The sequence below is a fragment of the Sinohyriopsis cumingii genome, chromosome 12, assembly GCF_028554795.1.
Source record: "Sinohyriopsis cumingii isolate HCF-2022 chromosome 12, ASM2855479v2, whole genome shotgun sequence".
NCBI lineage: Eukaryota > Metazoa > Mollusca > Bivalvia > Unionida > Unionidae > Sinohyriopsis > Sinohyriopsis cumingii.
Window position 1 is genome coordinate 107,512,959 of NC_142972.1, and position 27,519 is coordinate 107,540,477.

General features: G+C 34.9%; 1 protein-coding gene across 2 annotated transcripts in view; it reads left to right on the plus strand.

Moving 5' to 3' along the window:
- Nucleotides 1-894: 894 nt before the first annotated feature.
- Nucleotides 895-27,519, plus strand: part of LOC149787213 (glutamate--cysteine ligase catalytic subunit-like) — a 76,726-nt gene continuing 50,101 nt past the window's right edge. For both annotated transcript variants that reach the window (XR_016425128.1, XM_089977711.1), the window contains exons 1-4: nucleotides 895-1,217; nucleotides 6,191-6,300; nucleotides 21,237-21,356; nucleotides 22,004-22,069. Coding sequence is in view for 1 of the 2 variants with exons in the window: in XM_089977711.1 (XP_089833837.1) it covers nucleotides 1,068-1,217; nucleotides 6,191-6,300; nucleotides 21,237-21,356; nucleotides 22,004-22,069 (446 nt within the window). In the remaining variant the exon portion in view is untranslated. The remainder of the gene's footprint in view (nucleotides 1,218-6,190; nucleotides 6,301-21,236; nucleotides 21,357-22,003; nucleotides 22,070-27,519) is intronic.

A 27,519-nucleotide genomic window follows, 5' to 3' on the forward strand; every position in this document is an offset into this window, starting at 1 on the left:
AGACTTGTTGTATCGTATTTTGTGACGTGTTTCCTGATTACAGTTTTCATTTACAAAAACTACCCCAAAGAATCGCTTCATTGGAAAGATTATTATTTCCTGTATTATACACATACTCACACTAAAGTAGTAGTTTCTTTATCAAAAGTGATGAAATATATCAAAGACTGCAATGTTAACTAGATCTTTGATATAGTCAACAAGGATTGCGATTTGCCGACTCGAACAGTTTAGAGTGAATTTGATCCACCCCTACCATGGGCGCTCGCTCGTATGGGTAAGTTGGGGAGGGTGGTGTATGTGCCACCCTCCCGTATTTCACCACTAAGCGTGTTTTTGCCAGTACATCCGTACAATAAAATAGTTGACCACTACATTACAATTTTGCCTCCGAAAATAATTATGCGGGCACCCCATCCCCTACCCCAAAGTAACTATCTTTTAATTAAAACGTGTTTTTATTTAATAAAGTTCACTGTAGCTTACATATTTAAATTTACAATATATATATATATATATATATATATATATATATATATATATATATATATATATATATATATATATATATATATATATATATATATTGCTATTTCATGACAAGCCTTGAATTTGATTCTTTGATGAGTTAATCTAGCGTGTCATATCACATCCTTATCAATGTCTATATATAGTAATGACTCCTAAAAAAAAAATTGAGCATATTTTATTGCTGAGTACACATATAAATAATCTCATATTGATGTAACTTTATGTATTTTACTACAAAGAAATCCTTGCAGAAAAATCTCGAACTGGATGACACACAGCATGACTTTACATAAATGTGTCCTTACAAGATAAAGAGAAAACAATGATTACTCCCGCACCAAGTTCACTAGGCTAAAGGTCACACTCATGCGCAAGTGATCGCTCAAGCATACGTATTTGTAAATATTCGAGTTGTGGAAGGTAGATCTAGAACATTGACAGTTCATTTTCAATGCTCGCCGTGTGAGGTATAAAAGGCATATAGTAAAAACGGTTCATACGCCATTTCAAGGGAAGCCGACCACTAGCACATAATTATGGGGCTACTTACAGAGGGATCACCACTTTCCTGGGAGGACACTAAAGCCTATGCTGACCATGTGCGACAACACGGAGTAATTCAGTTTCTAAAACAGTATAACAAATTGAAGGAGAGAACGAAGGATTGTCTCTATTGGGGGGACGAGGTAGGTGTCCTACAAAATAACAGTCAGTCAGTGGGAATATGTTCAGATCTTATCTATTTCAAGTAATCCAAGTATTTAATGCCAATCTGTCACACATGAGCCAATTACAGTTCGTTCCGCACAGCATCGCGAGCGAATGATACCTGAATCTGTATCGCGTTGAATTTTCACCTTAGCCTGTCAGAATGGAGCTAAACTTACCATTTCCTTTCGTGCACGAATGACTTATACATAATTTATAAAAACATATAATTTACTTCCATCGCTTTAAAATTGCTTTCTTTCTATTGATATAATATTAAAAATTACTAACCCCTGGGTCCCCCGTGAGCACGGGGCCAAATTAGTCCAATTGGCCCTAAATGGTAGGGTGTGTGAATACCTTATGGTTGGTTGAAGGGCCCATTTGGCAATATGTGGAGAATATTTCCAGATTAGATTCTTTGTTTCATGACTTGCAAATAATCATGGAATAACACAACATTTATGTACTGTGGCCATTTGAATTCTACAACTACACACAGCACTGTTACAAAATACTGGTAAGTATCTTTACTGTACAATGGTGTGTTCTGGACAGATCTGTATAGATTAAAATTACGCATTTTAATGAACAGCTGACATCAGAGCCACAATCAGCCCATCAGTATCAACACAGATTTGGGAGGCTGATTTAGTATTCTATATTTAAAGTGGCCATTCATCAGGGTTCTATACTTGACAGCCAAGTATTCGGCAGTTCAGTCCCCATCATAACATCATCATTTTTGTGTGTTCGCTAAGGAGGGTTGGGTATTCTTGATTTCCGATGGTGGCCAGTCTTTTAGGGTTTCATGATTGACCAAGTTAATGTCACAGAACTGCAGTGGATGGCCAGAAAATATCAGAACTGTCAAGCGAAGAGTTGTTTTATGGTGGGGGGGGGGGGGAATGACCATTTTTCAAACACAAATGGTTATATCATCCTGAGAAAATATGCGAGCTAAGTGCCTTTTGAAAGGATATACTGAAGCAGCCAACTAGGCAGTCATAAAGGCCTCAGCAATTTGTCCAAGACAAATATGATTTCCTTCTGTGTTTCTGAAATTAAATGAAAGATCAAATTTGACGACATGGAAACTTATCTTTTCAGCAAGCAATTGATTGTCAGATTCAGTTTTGATGTACAATTTATAGCAAATGAAGGGTCCCTGGGTAGCCAAGTGGTCTAAAGCACTCACCTTTACTGACCACTTCCATCTCACCCCACTCCACGTGGGTTTGAGTCTCTGACTCTGCCAAGGTGGGTATGTGAGAAAACTTTCTGGTAACTTCCCATGGGTTGGGGGGCCTTCCTGGGGGGTTTCCAAAATGTTTCCTTCACCTGTTTAACCTATCATGTGCTCAAAAATGGCAGTAAGTCCACAACAACATCATCAACATACAGCAGATGACGCTAGAAATGGCTCAGAATTGTCTATTTTTGCAAGTCATTGAGAGTGTTTTTTCTTCTTCAGGGCATTGTGGTCAAAACTGGTACACTGTCATACCTCACTAGATAAACCATCTTTTATAATAAAATATTTTGCAAACAAGAACTCTAATACCAGTCATACCCATAATACCTTGCAGAAATGAACAACAACTTGGTGTTTGGAGGAGATTGTGAATTAATAGACTGACTTTTGAGGCGAGGATTAGCTTTATATGAGAATATTGTTGCCATATTGTAGTATACTTGTTAAATTAACAGGGAAATGATGTAATAAAAATATTGTTTCCATTTATTAAAAAGTTTGTGAAGTTATAAATAATTTGTTTTAATCGACAACAAGGCCTTTAAGTGCACATCACATGGAAATTACATTTTATCAACTGCATGAAAGGGCTCATGTATGTAATTCATAATAAAACAGTCAAATGAAATTTGTTTTATTATTTTTTTATATAATTATCACCCATTAGAACCTGAAAACTAAATGTTTACAAAAAATCTGCATATTGCACTTTCACTATGACAGTGAGAGAGGTATATGCTTTTTGTTCATGTTTTAAGTGGATGAAAAATGGCCATGGTGAAATCTGTCAGCACCATTGTCTTATTAAGGGGGCAGGGTCCAGTTTTTATGTACAAATTTAATGCCGCAATCAGCGACCTAGTATAAAAAATCATAAAAAATCAAATACACAAGTGAGGTCAAAAAGGTCCGTATTTTTAGATACCTATATTAAAACAAAGCATAAGAATAGTATTCACTGGACCAGAGAAGTCAATGGCAGTTCACAGCAGAAGAGGTTTATGCACCCCAACCCCTATTTTATACATGCATTTTTCACATCCAAATGCCATTTTTGACAGCATGTGGTGCTCACAGTGCAAACACAAGCCCTTTCCCTGGATGAAAATTTTGAAAAACATTGTCTACTAAATAGTTTGATGCAATTCAGAATAGTTGTCATCCAAGCGGTTTTTGAGATACTCAAGTTGCCTTGAACCCATGTGTCTACTGCTATGGGAGGCTAGCTCTTCTTCCTAGCCAACTATTGGTATTTCACTATCAACATACTGCAGAGCAACTATGGAAGGTGTACAAACCTGACATCAGTTTCAAGAATAACACAAGCCCAAAACACCTAGTTCACAAATAGATCCATATCTATAAATGCTAAACAATAATAGCTGAAAAAGTCACACCATAGCCTTAAGTTAAGAAATTTGCCAGGGGCCAATTTACGAAAATGGACCCTGCCACCTAAGTTAAGAAATTTGCCAGGGGCCAATTTACGAAACTGGACCCTGCCACCTAAGTTAAGAAATTTGCCAGGGGCCAATTTACGAAACTGGACCCTGCCACCTAAGTTAAGAAATTTGCTAGGGGCCAATTTACGAAACTGGACCCTGCCACCTAAGTAGTGCTATTGTTGAAGTAATTTTATAAAGCAATGGCTGTTAAATGTCATGAAGAATTGTAATAAAACTTGGCAGATTTCATCTACATGCATTTTTCATGCATCATACGAAACATATCCTCAATTTCAGTTTATAAACTATATAATTTTGGATTGGAATATTTTTGCAGTGGAAGCATATTCTGCACAGGTACCTAAAGACTTCAGCATGTGATTTAAAAAAAAAAATTGTAGATCATGTGACAATAACGATTATGATCCTAAAACAACTTGACAAAAACAGATTGATGGATTTGTGAAGTAGGGTTTACTACTTTTTAATGATCACTGGATGTAATATACTGTAATAAATTTTGGTATAATTACCTTCAGCAGTTGAAGATGGCATGACAGGCTGAACTTCTGAAGTACTCTGGCAGTTATGTTTTTCCATAGTAGTTCTTGAAACACAAATCTGGTTTTATGTGCTTCTTGTTAATCTTTTGTGCTGTAAAACATCTCACAACTCAAATCCTGAATATTCACATATTTTAAAGGCTGATTGGCATTTCTAGATAAATTACCCCCCCCCCCCCGAAATATGTTGCAGTGATGTAAAAAATGAGCTACTTTAATTGGGATTCATAACCACCATACACATCATAAGAGGGGCGGTCTTATAATGAGGGAGCAATATAGTTGATATATTTTGATATATGCCTGGCCATATCTATGATATGTTGATATATTGATGTATGGCTGGCTATATCTCTGATATGTTAATATATTGATGTATGGCTTTCAGTATGATAATGTTGATATATTGATGTATGGTTGTCTATATGATATGTTGATATATTCATGTATGGCTGGCTATATCTCAGATATGTTAATATATTGATGTATGGCTGGCTATATCTCTGACATGTTAATATATTGATGTATGGCTGTCAGTATGATAATGTTGATATATTGATGTATGGCTGGCTTTATGCTATGTTGATATATTGATGTATGGCTGTCTTTATGATAAGTTGATGCATGGCTGTCTGTATGATATATTGATGTATGGCTATCTATATGATATGTTGATATATTGATGTATGGCTGTCTGTATGATATGTTGAAATACTGATTTATGGCTGTCTATATGATAAGTTGATGTATGGCTGTCTGTATGATATATTGATGTATGGCTGTCTATATGATATGTTGAAATATTGATGTATGGCTGTCTATATGATATGTTGAAATATTGATGTTTGGCTGTCTATAGAATATATTGGTGTATGGCTCTCTACATGATATGTTGATATATTGATGTATGGCTGTCTACATGATATGTTGATATATTGATGTATGGCTGTCTATAGGATATGTTGATATATTGATGTATGGCTATCTAATATGTTGATATATTGATGTATGGCTGTCTATATGATATGTTGAAATATTGATGTATGGCAGTCTGTATGATATACTGATGTATGGCTGTCTGTATGATATACTGATGTATGGCTGTCTATATGATATTTTGATATAATGATGTATGGCTTTCTATATGATATGTTGATATATTGATGTATTGCTGTCTATATGATATGTTGATATATTGATGTATGGCTGTCTGTATGATATGCTGATATATGGCTATATGGCTGTCTATATGATATGTTGATATAATGATGTATGGCTGTCTATATGATATGTTGATATAATGATGTATGGCTGTCTATATGATATGTTGATATAATGATGTATGGCTGTCTATATGATATTTTGATATATTGATGTATGGCTTTCTATACGATATTTTGATATATTGATGTATGGCTTTCTATATGATATGTTGAAATATTGATGTATGGCTGTCTATATGATATGTTGATATATGGCTGTATGGCTGTCTATGTGATATGTTGATTTAATGATGTATGGCTGTCTATATGATATGTTGATATATTGATATATGGATGTCTGTATGATATATTGATGTATGGCTGTCTGTGGGATATATTGATGTATGGCTGTCTATATAATATATTGATGTATGGCTGTCTATATGATATATTGATGTATGGCTGCCTATATATATATGTTTTTAGGTGGAGTATATACTAGTGAAGTTTGACCACCAAAATAAGAAGGCCGTGTTGCTGCTACGTGGCAGTGAGGTTTTGCATACATTACAGCAACAACAAAAGGATCATCCACAGTAAGTTCTTTCTATCATCATTAGAGGTGCAGCATATTTAAAAAAATGCATGGAAAATTAGAATGGTTCAGTTATAAATTTCTTAAATAACATAGGAAAGATTGTAATTTTCTTTTTAAATCTGGTTGGCTTGCTGCTCTGAAATCTTTCAGGAAAAATACATATATAATCTTATATTGTTTGGTGTAATCAAGGGACCAACAACATGGCAGATGACAGATGTGTTTTTTAACAACAGACTTTATGGGATAGACGAAAGTTTACAATTATCAAGTACTGGTGGGGCCCTGAATGGCTGAGTGGTCTAAAGCGCTGACCGTTATGGATCGTTGCCATCTCACCTCTGTCTGCATGGGTTCGAGTCTCTGCTCTGCCAATGTGGGTATGTGAGAAAGCTTGCCAGTATGGCCGTCAATGGGTACCCAGGTAACCGGGTACCCGACTAGTGAAAAAAAAGGCATCGAAAATTAATGATGAGTACCCATTCACAAAAATAATTTGTCGACAACACTATCAAAATAACATATATCATCAGCAGTACGCTGGTCTGAGTTGCAGCTCCAGTCTATATTTAGGAGTAGGACCACCCGTTATGCATCAGCGGCCCACTACTAAACGGCTGCTGCACGCTGGGCTGTGAGAACTGCTTCTCAGTTCAAAACAATACTAATATGTAGACTATGCGTGTTAACATATCACTTACTCATTAGTCAAAAACATTCAAAAAACTTTATTTTATTCTAGTTTGAAATTTTAATATTCTGATGTTTTGCTTACATACTTAAGTGTAAATCTCCTTTAGTATTCAAGTTCTCTATCGGAAGTTGACTTTCACCGCCATTCGCCGTGAGTAATAAATAACAAAACACACTATGGAAGTTTATTAATAAGAATAATATGAAACAACATTGTAATATTAATCATTATTGTTGACAAATCAAATAAAATATTATAGCACAATTTATAATAGACAAATTGAAGTACAACAGGAAAAGAAAGTAACTCCATCGACAGACTCTCAGCCGTCTCCCATTGGGGGTGGGTAAAGTGCGAATGTGAAAATGCAAAAGTGTGAATTGGTAAAATGCGAGAAAAGAGAATCGAAATAGTGAATAAAGTGTGGTAAACAATGTGCAAAATGATGTAAATAGTCCTATCATTTCCTCAGCCTACAACAATCCAGGTTTGTGAAAATTTTACAGTGGGGTAACTAGGGTTGTACATGTCTTTCATGTTCTAACGGGTACCAGGTTACCCGTTAAAGGGCACAGCAAATTTCTGGGTGAAGTTTTCCGCGGTTTTTACAGCCCTACTTGCTAGTAGTTTCTCGTGGGTTGGTGGTTCTTTCGGGGATTTTCCCAGGTTTTTCCTCCACCATTTATACTGGCTGCCATGTGTAGCCTATTTTGTGCTGAAAAATGACATTAAACCCTACAGCAACAACACCAAGTACTGGTATGCAGTAATAACATATTCATTGAGAAAAAGGAGAGCAACCAATTAATATTGTTGATCAGTTAGGATAAACCAATCATTTATCCTTAGCTTTTAAAAGATTCATAAGTTCCCCTTATTTGCTATAATTCAGGGACATGGGTCTAGTATTTGTAGATGTTAGTCGGGGGTTTGCTATACCGGTAATTTGTCAGCAGAGCCCATACAACTGATATTTATGTGTTACATGCTTCATTACATAAATACTGGGGCCCTGAGTGGTCTAAAGTGCTCACCGTTCCGGATCACTGCCATCTCACTGCTGTCTGCATGGGTTTGAGTCTCAGGTTCGGCTAACATTGGTATGTGAGAAAGCTTGATAGTAGCTTCTTGTGGGTCGGTGGTTCTTCTCGGGGTTTTCCAGGGTTCTTCCTCCACCAGTTATACATGGACGCCATGTTTAGCCTATCTTGTGCTGAAAAATGGCATTAAACCCTACTACAGCAACAAACAACAACATAAATACTCATAACTTAATTCATCAATCCATCCTTTATTTAACAATATACTGTGAAAATATATTGAAGTCAGTGTCAAGATCAATTTTGCATTTTCTTGTGCAGACATGAATGCTTACTACATGGAGCAAGTTTCAACATACAGGGAATAATTATTTTATTTTTACCTTCTTTTTAATTACTCTTTGAATCTAATGTTACAGTTTGATTATAATGTTTGTAAGTGTACAGGATTCACCAGTTATCAAGTCCAAACCTGGCCACAGGTAGTGGGTGAATAGGCACCTTTCTAATAATAATAATGCCAGCCAATGAAATTGCCTGGCCATCTTCCTAGTCCAGTGAAATTGCCTGGCCATCTTCCTAGTCCAGTGAAATTGCCTGGCCATCTTCCTATTACAATCAAATTGCCTGGCCATCTTCCTAGTCCAATGAAATTGCCTGGCCATCTTCCTATTACAATGAAATTGCCTGGTCATCTTCCTAGTCCAGTGAAATTGCCCGACCATCTTCCTAGTCCAATGAAATTGCCTGGCCATCTTCCTATTACAATGAAATTGTCTGGCCATCTTCCTAGTCCAATGAAATGTGTCAAATTTGATGACTGTCAAAAGCTGTCAAAAATAACTCAGGTGTGTAAAAAAAAAATCAAAAAAAAAATCATTGAAGACTATTGTCATTTCCAATTCAGACTTTCATTGTTGATGATGTATTGTAGACAGAGAGATAAGTGTGTTAGTTTGTGTAGGCAATATATAGAATTTTCCATGTTAGTTTGTGTAGGCATAGATGGAATTTTCCATGTTAGTTTGTGTAGGCAATAGATGGAATTTTCCATGTTAGTTTGTGTAGGCAATAGAAACAATTTTCCATGTTAGTTTGTGTAGGCAGTAGATGGAATTTTCCATGTTAGTTTGTGTAGGCAGTATAAAGAATTTTCCATGTTAGTTTGTGTAGGCAATAGAAAGAATTTTCCATGTTAGTTTGTGTAGGCAATAGATGGAATTTTCCATGTTAGTTTATGTAGGCAATATATAGAATTTTCCATGTTAGTTTATGTAGGCAATATATAGAATTTTCCATGTTAGTTTGTGTAGGCAATAGATGGAATTTTCCATGTTAGTTTGTGTAGGCAATAGATGGAATTTTCCATTTTAGTTTATGTAGGCAATATATAGAATTTTCCATGTTAGTTTGTGTAGGCAATAGATGGAATTTTCCATGTTAGTTTATGTAGGCAATATATAGAATTTTCCTTGTTAGTTTGTGTAGGCAATAGATGGAATTTTCCATGTTAGTTTGTGTAGGCAATAGATGGAATTTTCCATGTTAGTTTGTGTAGGCAATAGATGGAATTTTCCATGTTAGTTTGTGTAGGCAGTATATAGAATTTTCCATGTTAGTTTGTGTAGGCAATAGATGGAATTTTCCATGTTAGTTTGTGTAGGCAGTAGAAAGAATTTTCCGTGTTAGTTTGTGTAGGCAATAGAAAGAAGTTTCCCTAGCAGCATCTACTTATTCGACTGTGAAACACAGGACAGGCATATAATTTGATGTTTCGTTTGATTGCTTATAATATGCTTGGAAAATATGTGAAAGAGCAGTAGTGCCATCTTGGAAAACAAATTATATAGCTTCTCAGTTTGATGCAGTAATGTTGGTAGATCCCAGTTTGATGCAATATTGCTGGTAGATCCCAGTTTGATGCAATATTGCTGGTAGATCCCAGTTTGATGCAATATTGTTGGTAGATCCCAGTTTGATGCAATATTGTTGGTAGATCCCAGTTTGATGCAATATTGCTGGTAGATCCCAGTTTGATGCAATATATTGTTGGTAGATCCCAGTTTGATGCAATATTGTTGGTAGATCCCAGTTTGATGCAATATTGCTGGTAGATCCCAGTTTGATGCAATATTGTTGGTAGATCCCAGTTTGATGCAATATTGTTGGTAGATCCCAGTTTGATGCAATATTGTTAGTAGATCCCAGTTTGATGCAGTATTGTTGGTAGATCCCAGTTTGATGCAGTATTGTTGGTAGATCCCAGTTTGATGCAATATTGCTGGTAGATCCCAGTTTGATGCAATATTGTTGGTAGATCCCAGTTTGATGCAATATTGTTGGTAGATCCCAGTTTTTGCCATCTTTATTAACTTAAAAAAGGTAAAGTTAAAGTTACGTTGGACTGTATCTTGTCACTGTTTATGAGCATAATTTGCTATTGATTTGAAATTACTGCACTATCAATGCACTCCTACCATAGTGGATGGTGCTAACCTGCTGGGTATAGATATCAGGACATGTAGACGCTGCATGTGTGTGTCAGAGAGCTATGGGGAGATACAGAGAGGACCAGGAGGTACTAACCTTTTGGGCTAAGCTTGTCAGGACGTGTACCTGTATATACTGCTTGTGTGTAATGGAGAGAGGGAGAATAACATATTTGTATGTAAGATTATGTGTGCTCAGAAGACTAGTATGTTGTACATGTAGTTGTTAGTGTTATGGAGAGAGAGAGATTAATGGTTTTTGTAATCAATGGTAAATGCATTTAACAACCAATATCAGTATGTCATCTGTATGTATGAAAACAAAATGTAGTAAACATATTTGAATGAGGTAGTTGCCATCTTTACTTTGATCATTGGGGTATAAAAAGAATGTCATATATATTCTCCTCCAGCGTTTTCAGACAAGTCGACTGGCAAACATGGATAAGAAAAAATGGATAATGTAAAATATGTATTCAGATAAGTAAATGTGACTGAATAACGAAAAATATATATTTAGAGCAGTAAACATGATAAATATTTCAAATATATAGTCATTGGTTTGTCATTTACATGTAAACTACATTATCTACCTACAAAAAAACCCTGATCAGAGATCATAGGTGTTTTCCATTCTTCCCATAACTCGCTGAAATCTCCCATATTCCAAAACTTGCTACTAAAAAGTTCTCAGCCAGACATTTTTCTTTTTTTCCTTTTCTTCACACCTTGCTTCTAGTGTAGTATATTAAGGCAAATACTTAAGGGATCCCATGACTGTAAACTAGTGATTAATACCCATGACTGTAAACTGGCAATTAGTACCCATGACTGTAAACTGGTGATTAGTACCCATGACTGTAAACTGGTGATTAGTACCCATGACTGTAAACTGGCAATTAGTACCCATGACTGTAAACTGGTGATTAGTACCCATGACTGAAAACTGGTGGTTAGTACCCACGACTGTAAACTGGCGATTAGTACCCATGTCTGTATACTGGCAATTAGTATCCATGACTGTAAACTGGTGGTTAGTACCCATGACTGTAAAGATTAGTACCCATGACTGTAAACTGGTGATTAGTACCCATGACTGTAAACTGGCGATTAGTACCCATGACTGAAAACTGGTGATTAGTACCCATGACTGTAAACTGGCGATTAGTATCCATGTCTGTATACTGGCGATTAGTATCCATGACTGTAAACTGGTGATTAGTACCCATGACTGTAAACTGGCGATTAGTATCCATGACTATAAACTGGCAATTAGTACCCGTGACTGAAAACTGGTGATTAGTACCAATGACTGTAAACTGGTGATTAGTAGCCATGTCTGTAAACTGGCAATTAGTACCCATGACTGTAAACTGGTGATTAGTACCCATGACTGTAAACTGGTGATTAGTACCCATGACTGTAAACTGGCAATTAGTACCCATGACTGTAAACTGGTGATTAGTACCCATGACTGAAAACTGGTGGTTAGTACCCACGACTGTAAACTGGCGATTAGTACCCATGTCTGTATACTGGCGATTAGTATCCATGACTGTAAACTGGTGGTTAGTACCCATGACTGTAGATTAGTACCCATGACTGTAAACTGGTGATTAGTACCCATGACTGTAAACTGGCGATTAGTACCCATGACTGAAAACTGGTGATTAGTACCCATGACTGTAAACTGGCGATTAGTATCCATGTCTGTATACTGGCGATTAGTATCCATGACTGTAAACTGGTGATTAGTACCCATGACTGTAAACTGGCGATTAGTATCCATGACTATAAACTGGCAATTAGTACCCGTGACTGAAAACTGGTGATTAGTACCAATGACTGTAAACTGGTGATTAGTAGCCATGTCTGTAAACTGGTGATTAGTACCCATGACTGTAAACTGGGGATTAGTACCCATGTCTGTAAACTGGGGATTAGTACCTATGACTGTAAACTTGGGATTAGTACCCATGTCTGTAAACTGGTGATTAGTACCCATGACTGTAAACTGGCGATTAGTACCCATGACTGTAAACTGGTGATTAGTACCCATGACTGTAAACTGGTAATTAGTATCCATGACTGTAAACTGGTGATCAGTTCACTTTAATTGATAATTCAACAGACAATAACCTATCACTGGATACTGCTCAGTCATAACCCCTGGGAAAGGATTAAAGATTAATGGATTATGGATTACATGTATTAAGGAGCTTAAGCAGTGTAAAACAATTAACATTACTCAAGATTCATTCTGCTTGGTTGGTTTGGCAACGTTGTAGCATTTGTCAAGATGGGTTATAATAACTGTAATCAGAGGCAGTTCAGAAATATGGATTATAGAGATTTTAATCAGAGGCAATTCAGAAATATGGATTATAGAGATTTTAATCAGAGGCAATTCAGAAATATGGATTATAGAGATTTTAATCAGAGGCAATTCAGAAATATGGATTATAGAGATTTTAATCAGAGGCAATTCAGAAATAGGGATTATAGAGATTTTAATCAGAGGCAATTCAGAAATATGGATTATAGAGATTTTAATCAGAGGCAATTCAGAAACATGGATTATAGAGATTTTAATCAGAGGCAATTCAGAAATATGGATTATAGAGATTTTAATCAGAGGCAATTCAGAAAGAAAGGATTATAGAGATTTTAATCAGAGGCAGTTCAGAAATATGGATTATAGAGATTTTAATCAGAGGCAATTCAGAAATATGGATTATAGAGATTTTAATCAGAGGCAATTCAGAAATATGGATTATAGAGATTTTAATCAGAGGCAGTTCAGAAAGAAAGGATTATAGAGATTTTAATCAGAGGCAGTTCAGAAATACGGATTATAGAGATTTTAATCAGAGGCAGTTCAGAAAGAAAGGATTATAGAGATTTTAATCAGAGGCAGTTCAGAAATATGGATTATAGAGATTTTAATCAAAGGCAGTTCAGAAATATGGATTATAGAGATTTTAATCAGAGGCAATTCAGAAATATGGATTATAGAGATTTTAATCAGAGGCAATTCAGAAATATGGATTATAGAGATTTTAATCAGAGGCAGTTCAGAAAGAAAGGATTATAGAGATTTTAATCAGAGGCAGTTCAGAAATACGGATTATAGAGATTTTAATCAGAGGCAATTCAGAAATATGGATTATAGAGATTTTAATCAGAGGCAATTCAGAAATATGGATTATAGAGATTTTAATCAGAGGCAGTTCAGAAAGAAAGGATTATAGAGATTTTAATCAGAGGCAGTTCAGAAATACGGATTATAGAGATTTTAATCAGAGGCAGTTCAGAAATATGGATTATAGAGATTTTAATCAGAGGCAGTTCAGAAATATGAATTATAGAGATTTTAATCAGAGGCAGTTCAGAAAGAAAGGATTATAGAGATTTTAATCAGAGGCAATTCAGAAATATGGATTATAGAGATTTTAATCAGAGGCAGTTCAGAAATATGAATTATAGAGATTTTAATCAGAGGCAGTTCAGAAATACGGATTATAGAGATTTTAATCAGAGGCAATTCAGAAATATGGATTATAGAGATTTTAATCAGAGGCAGTTCAGAAATATGGATTATAGAGATTTTAATCAGAGGCAGTTCGGAAATATGGATTATAGAGATTTTAATCAGAGGCAGTTCGGAAATATGGATTATAGAGATTTTAATCAGAGGCAGTTCAGAAAGAAAGGATTATAGAGATTTTAATCAGAGGCAGTTCAGAAAGAAAGGATTATAGAGATTTTAATCAGAGGCAATTCAGAAATATGGATTATAGAGATTTTAATCAGAGGCAATTCAGAAATATGGATTATAGAGATTTTAATCAGAGGCAATTCAGAAAGAAAGGATTATAGAGATTTTAATCAGAGGCAGTTCAGAAATATGGATTATAGAGATTTTAATCAGAGGCAATTCAGAAATATGGATTATAGAGATTTTAATCAGAGGCAATTCAGAAATATGGATTATAGAGATTTTAATCAGAGGCAGTTCAGAAAGAAAGGATTATAGAGATTTTAATCAGAGGCAGTTCAGAAATACGGATTATAGAGATTTTAATCAGAGGCAATTCAGAAATATGGATTATAGAGATTTTAATCAGAGGCAATTCAGAAATATGGATTATAGAGATTTTAATCAGAGGCAGTTCAGAAAGAAAGGATTATAGAGATTTTAATCAGAGGCAGTTCAGAAATACGGATTATAGAGATTTTAATCAGAGGCAGTTCAGAAATATGGATTATAGAGATTTTAATCAGAGGCAGTTCAGAAATATGAATTATAGAGATTTTAATCAGAGGCAGTTCAGAAAGAAAGGATTATAGAGATTTTAATCAGAGGCAATTCAGAAATATGGATTATAGAGATTTTAATCAGAGGCAGTTCAGAAATATGAATTATAGAGATTTTAATCAGAGGCAGTTCAGAAATACGGATTATAGAGATTTTAATCAGAGGCAATTCAGAAATATGGATTATAGAGATTTTAATCAGAGGCAGTTCAGAAATATGGATTATAGAGATTTTAATCAGAGGCAGTTCGGAAATATGGATTATAGAGATTTTAATCAGAGGCAGTTCGGAAATATGGATTATAGAGATTTTAATCAGAGGCAGTTCAGAAAGAAAGGATTATAGAGATTTTAATCAGAGGCAGTTCAGAAAGAAAGGATTATAGAGATTTTAATCAGAGGCAATTCAGAAATATGGATTATAGAGATTTTAATCAGAGGCAATTCAGAAAGAAAGGATTATAGAGATTTTAATCAGAGGCAGTTCGGAAATATGGATTATAGAGATTTTAATCAGAGGCAATTCAGAAAGAAAGGATTATAGAGATTTTAATCAGAGGCAATTCAGAAAGAAAGGATTATAGAGATTTTAATCAGAGGCAATTCAGAAAGAAAGGATTATAGAGATTTTAATCAGAGGCAATTCAGAAAGAAAGGATTATAGAGATTTTAATCAGAGGCAATTCAGAAATATGGATTATAGAGATTTTAATCAGAGGCAGTTCGGAAATATGGATTATAGAGATTTTAATCAGAGGCAATTCAGAAAGAAAGGATTATAGAGATTTTAATCAGAGGCAGTTCAGAAAGAAAGGATTATAGAGATTTTAATCAGAGGCAATTCAGAAATATGGATTATAGAGATTTTAATCAGAGGCAATTCAGAAAGAAAGGATTATAGAGATTTTAATCAGAGGCAGTTCAGAAATATGGATTATAGAGATTTTAATCAGAGGCAATTCAGAAATATGGATTATAGAGATTTTAATCAGAGGCAATTCAGAAATATGGATTATAGAGATTTTAATCAGAGGCAGTTCAGAAAGAAAGGATTCAAGACATTAATGCATTCTGGTTGCATTTTTTTAAAGAGTACAATTGGCATAAAACATGTCTGTTTGGTGTTTAAAGTTTGTGGGTATATCTAAGCATTCTTAATTGCTAAAACACAAAGATCTAAGCAACCAAAATATCATATGAAATTTAATAATGGAATTGAAGTGGTGGGAATCAAAGTTTTAATAATGGATGGATACAGGAATTGAAGTGGTGGGAATCAAAGTTTTAATAATGGATGGAAACAGGAATCGAAGTGGTGGAAATCAAAGTTTTAATAATGGATGGATACAGGAATTGAAGTGGTGGGAATCAAAGTTTTAATAATGGATGGAAACAGGAATTGAAGTGGTGGAAATCAAAGTTTTAATAATGGATGGATACAGGAATTGAAGTGGTGGAAATCAAAGTTTTAATAATGGATGGATACAGGAATTGAAGTGGTGGGAATCAAAGTTTTAATAATGGATGGATACAGGAATTGAAGTGGTGGGAATCAAAGTTTTAATAATGGATGGATACAGGAATTGAAGTGGTGGGAATCAAAGTTTTAATAATGGATGGAAACAGGAATTGAAGTGGTGGGAATCAAAGTTTTAATAATGGATGGATACAGGAATTAAAGTGGTGGGAATCAAAGTTTTAATAATGGATGGATACAGGAATTGAAGTGGTGGGAATCAAAGTTTTAATAATGGATGGAAACAGGAATTGAAGTGGTGGGAATCAAAGTTCTAATAATGGATGGAAACAGGAATTGAAGTGGTGGGAATCAAAGTTTTAAGGGATATCATTATGCATTCTGCCATTCTTGTAGAGTCAGTTTGAAGAAGAACTTCCAGAATGTGATCCAGATAGATCCATTCTTTATTGGTTTTGGCAGGCAGTCAGGCAGTGCGAATTGTCCTACAGGCACAAATTAAACTTCTTGGTGGATTCCATAGAGTTGTGCATCTACTTACCTTGCCGCATTCAAATGCAGACATTAAATGTAATTTCATATTTACTTTTTTGAGTAAAATTGAGACCAAATCCTGAGGAAGCCTGGATCCCATAATGATATATCATTTGGTAATAGACAGCTCCAGTGGCCTAGTGGTTAGAGCATCTGCCTTGGATGTGGGAGGTAGTGGGTTTGAACATTGGCCAAGTCATCACAGAAACTTATAAAAATGGTACTAACAGCTGCCTTGCCTGGCACTCAGCATTAAGAGGTTAGAGTTAGGACTGTTCAGCCTGGTGTCAGGATAGTGTGACTGGGTGGGGCATCATGCCACCTGTCTGCAACATGATGCCCCAGTGCTGGACATCACTATAAACTGCCACACAGCAGACATCTCAGCGATATGACTGAAAAATGGTTAAAGCTACATTAAGAATCCAAATCACACATGCTCACATTCTGTAAGTGTTGAGGTCATTGATGATAAGGACTGTCATAAATATTAAACCAGTCAGTGGTCTGCTAAGAAAGCCTAAAAATGCTTTTCTATGTATAAATATTAAACCAGTCAGTGGTCTGCTAAGAAAGTCTAAAAATGCTTTTCTATGTATAAGGACAGTTTGAAAAAGTTAATGTGAAGGGACTAGTGTGATGAAATAATGTGCTTATTTTAATATACAAAAAAGAGATATGTTTTAAAGTTATCATTTGTATCCATTTGTATGCTAACTATGCATATGAGATCAGTGAGAATCCACCTAATGTGAATCAAAACTGCTGATAAAAGTTTGCAAATCTGCTTTAATTTTCATACTAAGACATCACTGTACCGTCACATGTATATACAGATGAATGTTACAAGGAAGTTTAACACATGTAATTAGCTCAAAATTTAGTTTAAAATTAAGAAGAAAAAAGTTTAAGCAGTCATTAAATCATTATTTTGTAGGAAATATAATATTTTAGAATTAGAATATTTCACCTGCATTAAAAAATCACAATTTCTGTCGTTACAGAAAACTTTCAAAAGTTGGTGCTTTCAAATTTCAGCTCCTTAAAATGTATAGATTACAAGTTCCCCCAGATATAAAAAGGGCTAACAAGGGACATAAATTAGAACAATTATGTTTTTTTAAAATAATTTTCAAAACCTTAGACTTGTTTTATCTTGTCATTGTTTAAGCAAACCGCTAAGCAAATGGACCACACAGGAGGTTGAAATGTATGTCAAATTTACCTGAGTACATAAGGTATTTTTACAAGGTGTGTTTACCTTGATACACTTGGTTTGTTTACATGGAGCAAGGTAAAATTACCTTTAAAAGTTCTTTTGACACCTATGCCTAACTACTTATTCATTGTCAACACCTACAAACAGTGTATCCCCCAGGGGTGTAAAATTGAGGGTACAAAACACCCTAGGTGTCAAAACTGGGGATCAAATAAAAAATGTGGGGGTCAAAAATATACTGACAAATTTTCATACGACTCGTTTTTTTTTCAGCTTGAAATAGGATATTGCAACTTGCACAACACTCTCTCTCTCTCTCTTTCTCTAAACATACAAATACACCAACATGCATAATTAACAAACAAATGCATTGTCCATTCAAAGAATAATTTTATTAGTTCATTTTTCTTTTAAAGTAGTACATTTAACAGTCTCCTCAGCAATATTATAGCCCAACACATTACATATAAGCCAATACAAAAAGCCAAATAAATCTTTTTAACCAAATGGGAGTTAATTTACTGCCTTTCATAAAATGTGTACTATCATAGGCTTCATTGTACTTCGTCCTAGAACACATTTATCCAAATATCACGGAGGATACTGATTCATCTTGTTTCTAATAAGTTACACTTGAACTTTAAGATCTTTGTTTTATTGCAGTAAAAGTTAAAAACCAACAAAATCTGCAATGACCCGCTGACTTTGTAATCCAAATAATGCATTTGTCTCTGCAAGTTTACTGATTTGTGAAATAATGTCTTAGGTTATAATGTGTTCTCCAGATATCTTATGGTGAACAAGGGCCTATTTTTAAAAATTCTAAAATCCTGTGACGAAAGGATTGTTCACTTTTGCAGTCTTTGCAATCATGCGATCAGAAGTCACACCGGTAATCATAATGAACATTCCAGTCAAGGGAATAATTTTCTCCATTTTTCATTAAAGTTAGATCCACAGTTACTCTTTTGTGTTCTGCTTCTTTCACTTTCTTCGCTAATGCTTTTTAGTGCATGACGTTTTAATCTAGCGATCACTTTCTAGTGAACAAGCCTTGATGTTAAATATCTAGAACAGCTTGCTGAGCTCGATGGAAATCGCGAGAAGCTCGCGAGATTAGGGGAAGCTACTCCGTCATAACATTGCCCATGCTAGTCTGGTTCATTGTTTTATATGTTCCCTGCATTGCACTTTGCTATACGAATAGAGGAGCGCAAGGCAGGGAGCAAACAAAGCGGGGAACCAGTCAATGCCTATACGCAAAGTATATACCATGCCATCCATCATCCAATGCATTGGGTATTAAATAAATCCTGATCATATTATGAAAATCCTTTGCGTAAAAAAACGCACGGTAACAAAATGTGTGTGTCAATTTTCTCAAGTGTGCCTCCCTGACGCACAAATTTGCGTAAAGGGAAACTCTGCCTACAAAAGAATCTTGACAAAGAGAACCCATCAAAAATTTACATAAATATTGAAAATAATTAACTTTAAATTCCTTTAAAATGCATAAGGGACATGGTATCCAACATTAGTCATTCCATCAACTCTTCTGTTAAAATAACTCCTTGATGGCTGAATAGTAATTCAGGAAATTTTGTTGGTATATTACCTTTGTGCTAACTATATTAAACATGCTAAAGGAGTGTTGCATACCTGCCAACCTCCTAAATGATGTTGGAGACATGTTAAAGGGATGTTACATTCCTGCCAACCTCTCACTGTTGGGGGACATGTTTGGAGGTGTCTTGTGCCTGTTAACCTCCCTGAAACTGGTTTTACATGTCTGCCAACCTCTCAGACAGTGTTGGGGGACATGTTAAAGGGGAGTTACATGTACATACCTGCCAATCTCCCTGACAGTGATGGGGGGGCATGTTAAAGGGAAGTTACATGTACATACCTGCCAACCTCCCTGACAGTGATGGGGGGCATGTTAAAGGGAAGTTACATGTACATACCTGCCAATCTCCCTGACAGTGATTGGGGGGGGGGCATGTTAAAGGGAAGTTACATGTACATACCTGCCAACCTCCTTGACAGTGATGGGGGGGCATGTTAAAGGGGAGTTACAAGTACATACCTGCCAACCTCCCTGACAGTGATGGGGGGCATGTTAAAGGGGAGTTACATGTACATACCTGCCAATCTCCCTGACAGTGATGGTGGACTTCTAAGATTCAAAAATTGTTTTTGAGATCCCAAAGGATCATAATTGTGAGATTGCACTATTGAGGATTAACTTATGTAACATAATGAGTGAAAATTTAGACTTTAAAATAAATTAAAATAGAATGAAATAAATTATTTTCTTTGAGAATTTGATAAAATTTAAAACAGAAAATAGTTGGTGCACTCCAGTCATACATCATCATAACACACATGCATGCACACACCAAGTTTCTGTCTTTAACATTTATTAGATGGTGGAATACACTCCCTGTCAGATGCAGTCTTTAGTACATGTACTGTCAATAGTTCATTGGGGCACTTACCAGAACATCTTGCTGAATTTTTCAAAGCATAGAAAATGACCTTTTTGTATTATGTTGCACTGATAGAGTGTCGTTCATGCCATGGTCACACTAGCTTGAATGTTTAAACATATTAGTTATGTCTGGGACAGACCATTTTTTAAATTTTTAATTCAGATGTTGGGGCTGATGTTTTTCTTTAAAACCGGTATATTTAATTTTCTTTTACCTCAAAATTTTTCTTTTTTTAACTAGTATAATGCATTTACCACATTGTTTTCTACAATTCATTGCAAGAACATCATTTTCACGGAAAGTTGTTTTTTTCTCAGGAATTATCCCAGATACACCTCAGAGAATTTAGTGATCAGTCCCAATATAGTGTTGATATAGTGCTTGCAGCATGTGCCAAGAGAAAATGTGTGCATGTGTGTGATTTGGATTTTTAACGTAGTTTTAACAACTTTTCAGTCATATTGCTATGATGTCTGCAGTGTGATAGTTTATAGTGATGTACAGCACTGGGGCATCATGCCGCAGACATGTAGCATGATGTTCCACCCAGTCACATTATTCTGACACCAGGTCGACCAGTCCTAACACTAACCTCTTAATGCTGAGTGCCAAGCAAGGCAGCTGTTAGTACCATTTTTGTACATCTGCTATCCAAATAATTGTCGATTTCAGGGATCAGTTGACCACATGGCACCCGGAGTATGCTGCGTACATGGTGGAGGGGACACCAGGAAAGCCGTATGGTGGCACGATGGCACATTTCAACCTGGTCGAGTCCAATATGAGGCAGAGGTCAGTTACTGTTACTTGAAGCACTTGCTTGACATAATTTGCTTCAAGAATAAGCTTATAGTAATTACCATATGTATAATCCCGTAGAAGTAATTACCATATGTATAATCCTGTAGAAGGAATTACCATATGTATAAGCCTGTAGAAGTAATTACCATATGAGTAATCATGTAGAAGTAATTACCTTATGTACTGTATTTTTGCACGTTATTTAAGGTCACTAGTAACACCATGAAGTGGTATAATTATTACCTATACTCTCGAAAGTTACTGGTAATGCCATGAGGTGTTATTACACCTGCATAATATTAAATCAGTATGAGGTTTATTACATGTGTTATATAAAGTCAATAGTAACGCCAGAAAATGCTGTTATTACCTACATAATATGAAGTCACTAGCAACACCATGCAGTGTTATTATACCTGTGTAATATGAGTCACTTGTAACACCTTCGTTTGTTATTTCACCAGTGTAATATGAAGATGCCCTCTGGCGTTATTACACCTGTGTAATATGAAGTCACCATGAAGTGTTTTTACATGTGTATTAAATGAAGTCACTTTTAACATCATGAGGTGTTGTGGAATATGAAGACAAATGATTTTGTATGATTTATAATTTAAAATGAACTTATCTCATTCCAGACGAAAAGAAATCCAGGCAGTTTTAGGAACTGATGCAACTCCCATGACCTTGACCTCTTTTCCAAGGTAACGTCAATTGTGCTGTGTGGATAGTAATAATGAGATATGGATGAATGAATGAATATTAATAAGTATCTGTCAGATCTGTCCTTCATTAATATACTAGCAGATTTGACTTCACACAGTTATGCTAATTATAACAATGAACATCATAGACCCAGATCTGCCAGCCTGCTATTCAGGTACATACCTTAGTCCGTGCTGCTTGTTATACTTATAACAGGGAACAGTGTGGACTCAGATCTGCTGACCCAAAGTCCAGTGATATCTCTTCTTCTACGCAGTTTGTTCTGCATATTAATACAAGTGAACATTGTGGGCCATGGTCTACCAACCCAACATGCAATGATATATCAAGGTCTGTGATGTTTGTTCTACTAATTGTAACAGTGAACATCATGGACTCCAATCTACTAGCCTGCCATTCAGTGACATACACAAATCCATCCTGTCTGTTATACTAATTATAACAGCAGATCTGCTGTCCCACAGTCGAGTGGTATCTCTGGTTCTATGCAATTTGTTCTACATATTAATGCAGGTAAACAATGTGGGGCATGATTCTGTGAACCCATCATGCAAATGACATCTGGGTCTGTACTGTTTGTTATGCTTACTATATGTGAACATTGTGGACTGTCATCCCCCCATTCAGTAATATATCCAAGTCTATCCAGTTTGCTGCATTTATAATACAAGTGAAGCATGTGGATCATGATCTGCCATGCCACCATACAGTGACGTATCTTGGTGTTGGTTGTTCTTCTTATTACTACAAGTGCAAAACGTGGAACGGGATTTGAAATGTGCCATCCACTGGAATATCGGGTTATGCAGTTCAGCTTATGAGTGAACCTTGCAGAAAAAAAATATATTCGGCCTGCCCATCATCTGGTGACAGGTCTGAATCTACTGTTTGTTATTATTGTAGGCAAAAACTGTTGGCTACTGTATGTTGTTATTGTTGGCAAACACTGTTGGCTACTGTTTGTTGTTATTGTAGGAAAATACTGTTGGCTACTGTTTGTTGTTATTGTAGGCAAATACTGTTGGCTACTGTTTGTTGTTATTGTAGGCAAACACTGTTGGCTCACATTTGCCAGTGCACACTGTTCAGTGTTTGATTTAGGTCTACGCTGTGTGTTGTACTTGTTATTACACTTGAACAGTGCAGACCCTGATATGCCGACTAATTATCCAATAAGAGATCTTCCTTTGGCTTTTATTCTACTTATCATTGCTGTTTCACATTTTTGGCATTTTCATTAGAATGTTCTCACTAAATGTAATTGCTTAATGATAATCTATAAATATTTGGTGAATTGTTTAGGTGAGTTCATCCGTTTGATCCAGTTTAATGCAGAATTACCAGAACCCTCTAAACCATCTTGTATTTTTTAATTACCCTTTCTTTTAAGGAATTTAAATTGCTGCTTTTTTGTACTATGACTAATTTTTAATGGACAGCAGTTTTCTTGGATTTCTTTGTTGGCCCAAATTTAAAGAGCAAGCAGAAATTAACAACATGTGATGAATACACCATTTTCTTACTGTGTTTCTTTTGTAGAGATCAGTATAGTTATTTGATAAAACAATAGAACCAATTCTTTATTTTGGTAGCTTTTACATGTGTTTTATTTTAAAAAACTTGTTAAAAAACTTGAAAAACTGTTTAAAAAAAGAATTTCAAAGCATTTGATATGATTTCAGTGGACACATATCTGTACTGTATCTGATAGGTGTAATTTGCATTCACTTCCTTATATTGATAAGTAAGAACGTGAAACAAAAGCATAAACACTAGTATTACTGAAAATGAAAGAAAGAATAATAAACTGGTATATGAAAATTAGATTGAATACTTATTCAAATTGATTCTTCATTTGCGTGAAACTTTTGTCAAAAATTAAAGTCCTTGTGAAAGCATGTCTCTTTTTTTTCATTTATTCTTAATCTCAGTGAATAACATGACTATAAAAAACATGGGCTTGAATTATTGCTTGAAGCATAATTACCGATGAAACAAGAAAGGCAGTGTATTGTTACAAATCTTTCAGTCTATGGTCATAAATAAGTAACAGAAAGAAGCAAAACTAACATATTTTGCAAAACTTAACAAATAATTTAATTCTCTAAGTTAAAAATGAAAATTTTTGATAAACTTACAGTATTGTGAAGTAAATCCCAAATAATCTTAAAAATATTCTGTTACAAGTCCAAAAGAATAGAGTGATGCAAATGAATTCCAGGTCTCAAATGAGCTTTTATATGAATATGCTGAAGTGTCAACAGTTTTGATGTATCCCAATGACATTGTCCAAAACTGAAAATGAACTCACAATAATCCTGAAATGTTGCTTTAGTCCAGACCTTTATGTGAGGACTTTGTAATTCCAGTAAATAATTTAAATAAATGATTCCTCTCAAACTAAATCTAAACATAAATACATCTGAAGACTGATATTCAAACAAGGACAGTATTAGAAAATAGGACATTGGAATTGGAATAATTCTTCAACTCTGTCCGTACATACATCTGTATTGTGACTCAAAGTCACAAGTCATTCCTACATGACTTATCTTGCAACACAACCAACCTGATTATCATCCAATAGGAAATTATCCCAAAAAATGTAGAACTAGTAAACAATCTATTTATAGCTCAATCTACTATCATGGACCAAACAGTAAAGACACAATATAGATATATTTAACAGTATATACACTAATTTCAGCAGAATGTCAAAGCTGTGCACACTTCACAGATGTTTGCACAGAACCACTGAATCATCATCATGTCAATCAAGTCTGCTAGTACACACAAATATTTGTCAGGTAAATAATCCTTAAATTATTAAATTAAACAGGTCCAGCATTCCCAGGCTATTAATAATTAGGTCCATTCTTTAACACATGTTGGCATGAGCTGCAATTTTATCCATTCAGCTTGAATCGACTTGATTGATAAGGATTTAAAGTCAACTACAGTACACAGATCTTTACCAATGATATCTTCCATTTCCATGATGGTCTCCATGACTTATTCTTTGTAGTAGTCTTGATTTATTGTAAAGTGTGATGTTTAAAACTGGTTTATAAATGAGGCAGGCTGAAAAATAAGGAGCATGGGGCAGCTGTTTATGTATCTGCCTCACGTGTGTTGATGATGACACAGTCCAAAATAAGTTGAATCTAACCACTTTGAAGCCAGTATGTTAACGCCATGGTTGTGAGAAAGTAATTGATACTGCAGCTTTATTGTCAGTGTTTTAAGGAATTGATGACGCACATGTACTGATTAAGTTAATGTTGTTGGCTGTGTCATGTTGAGTGTAAGTGACTGATCTTGACAGGTGCTTGATTTGTGGTAGCAGCGTCAACCATTGTAGCAGGTGCTGTTTGTCGTCACCATAGTACTGTTCTTATGTATTAGGTTAGTCCATGAAATTAAATAACTAAAAATTGTAGATTTTAATGGGAAAACAATGATTTGAATAAAAGTACCTATAACAATGGCTCTTTTTGCAAAAGCAAGAAAAATGCGATACTCAGAAATCAATGATAATAAATAATGAGTCATCTTGATGCTGTTTTATTTTGATGATATGCATTTTGCAAAGAACACATGCATATTGTATTAATCTTTATTTCCTTAATCAAATTGGACATTGTAATAAATATATAATATTATAATGCAGCTTGCTTGCAATATGTGTAAACATGTATATTGATTGAATAGTTAAATTTCCTGGTCATTCAAAGTATTATAACTCATAAATCAAACGTTTGGAAGTTTGAAGACAGAATAAGAACATGGCTCCTCTTTCAAACTTAAATTTGCATCATAAATTGTCCATACACAGAAATGGTTTGTTTAATCTCATTTTTCTATCTCAAATTTTATAGTAACAAAATAATATATCTTTGTTATTTTATCGCAAATCATATGGGAACAAAAGAATGCCCTTGTTATTTCAGTACTGGAATAAACGGTTTGTAATTGTTAAAGTGTTCTCATTTACTGGCAGTATCTTGTTGTCTCACAAAGTCAGATTAGAAAAACGATCATTTTTTAAAATTGGACATGGACCAAAAATAATGTAGAGTATATTGCTTGATAAATGTACCAACAAAAACACCAAAATGTCAAGCAAATATATTACAAAATCTCAGCAAAAACACCAAAATGTCCAGGGAATGATATCAATTGTCATGTCACAGAACCTTAGCAAAATCACCAAAATGTCAAGAAACATATTGATTGTCATATTACAAAACCTCAGCAAAAACACCAAACTGTCAAGGGTATTGCATCAATTATCATATTGAAAGTCACATGGAATGTTTGGAAATGATTGCACATTAATGTGTTTGTCCATTTAATTTTCCTGCATGAATTTCATAGGAAACAAATACATATGAATATTTTATATTGTAATGTGCATCAAACACTATCCACAGAATAGGACTGTGTCCTGGTTGTGAAATATATCACATATTGCTGTGACTTGGTCTTGGAAATGAATAACTGCAGATGTGTATGGGACCAGCAGACACCATGACTTGGTCTTGGAAATGAATGTCCACAAGTGTGTGCGGGACCATCAGACACTATTACTTGGTCATGGAAATGAATGTCTACAAATGTGTGGAACCATCAAAGCCAGTTGTGGACAGTCAGCATTGAGTTGAAGCAGCATAGATCCTGACATGGACTTGCAGTGTTGACTGATCAAGGGTTTTTGTCAGGTTTATAAATTATGCAGATGAAATTTAGTACCTAACATGATCTTTGCTTCACATTTTTATCCAAGAATGCTAATTAATTTCATTTTATTACAAGCAAACATTATCACATGTTTCTTTTAATTGCTTATTAATTCACAAGTAGGGTATTAAGAATTTATTTGAAATGAAGTAGTAATATTAAAGTAAAAACACCATATGAAACATAAAACATAATGAAGTTAAAAAGTGAATGATTATTAAGTAAGTGTACTTTACATACAAGGGAGTCTCTCTATAGTGCAAATACATGGGAACCTAGTATAATGCACATTGCTACAACACAAATTCTTTAGTATAGACCTTATCTCTTCATTAGCATAGACTTTATTTCTTCTTTAGCATAAACCTTTTATCTTGGAATACACCTTATCTCTTTAGCACAACACCTTATCTCTTCTTTAGCATAAACCTATTCTCGTCTTTAGCACAGACCTTATCTTGTTAGAACAACACCTTATCTCTTCTTTATGATATATCCTATCTCTTTAGCATACACCTTATCTCTTCCTTAATGTAGACCTTATATCTTCTTTAATGTAGACCTTATCTCTTCTTCAGCATAGACATTATCTCTTCTTTATGATATACCTTGTGTCTTCTTTAATGCAGACCTTATCTCTTCTTTAGCATAGACATTATCTCTTCTTTATGATATACCTTGTCTCTTC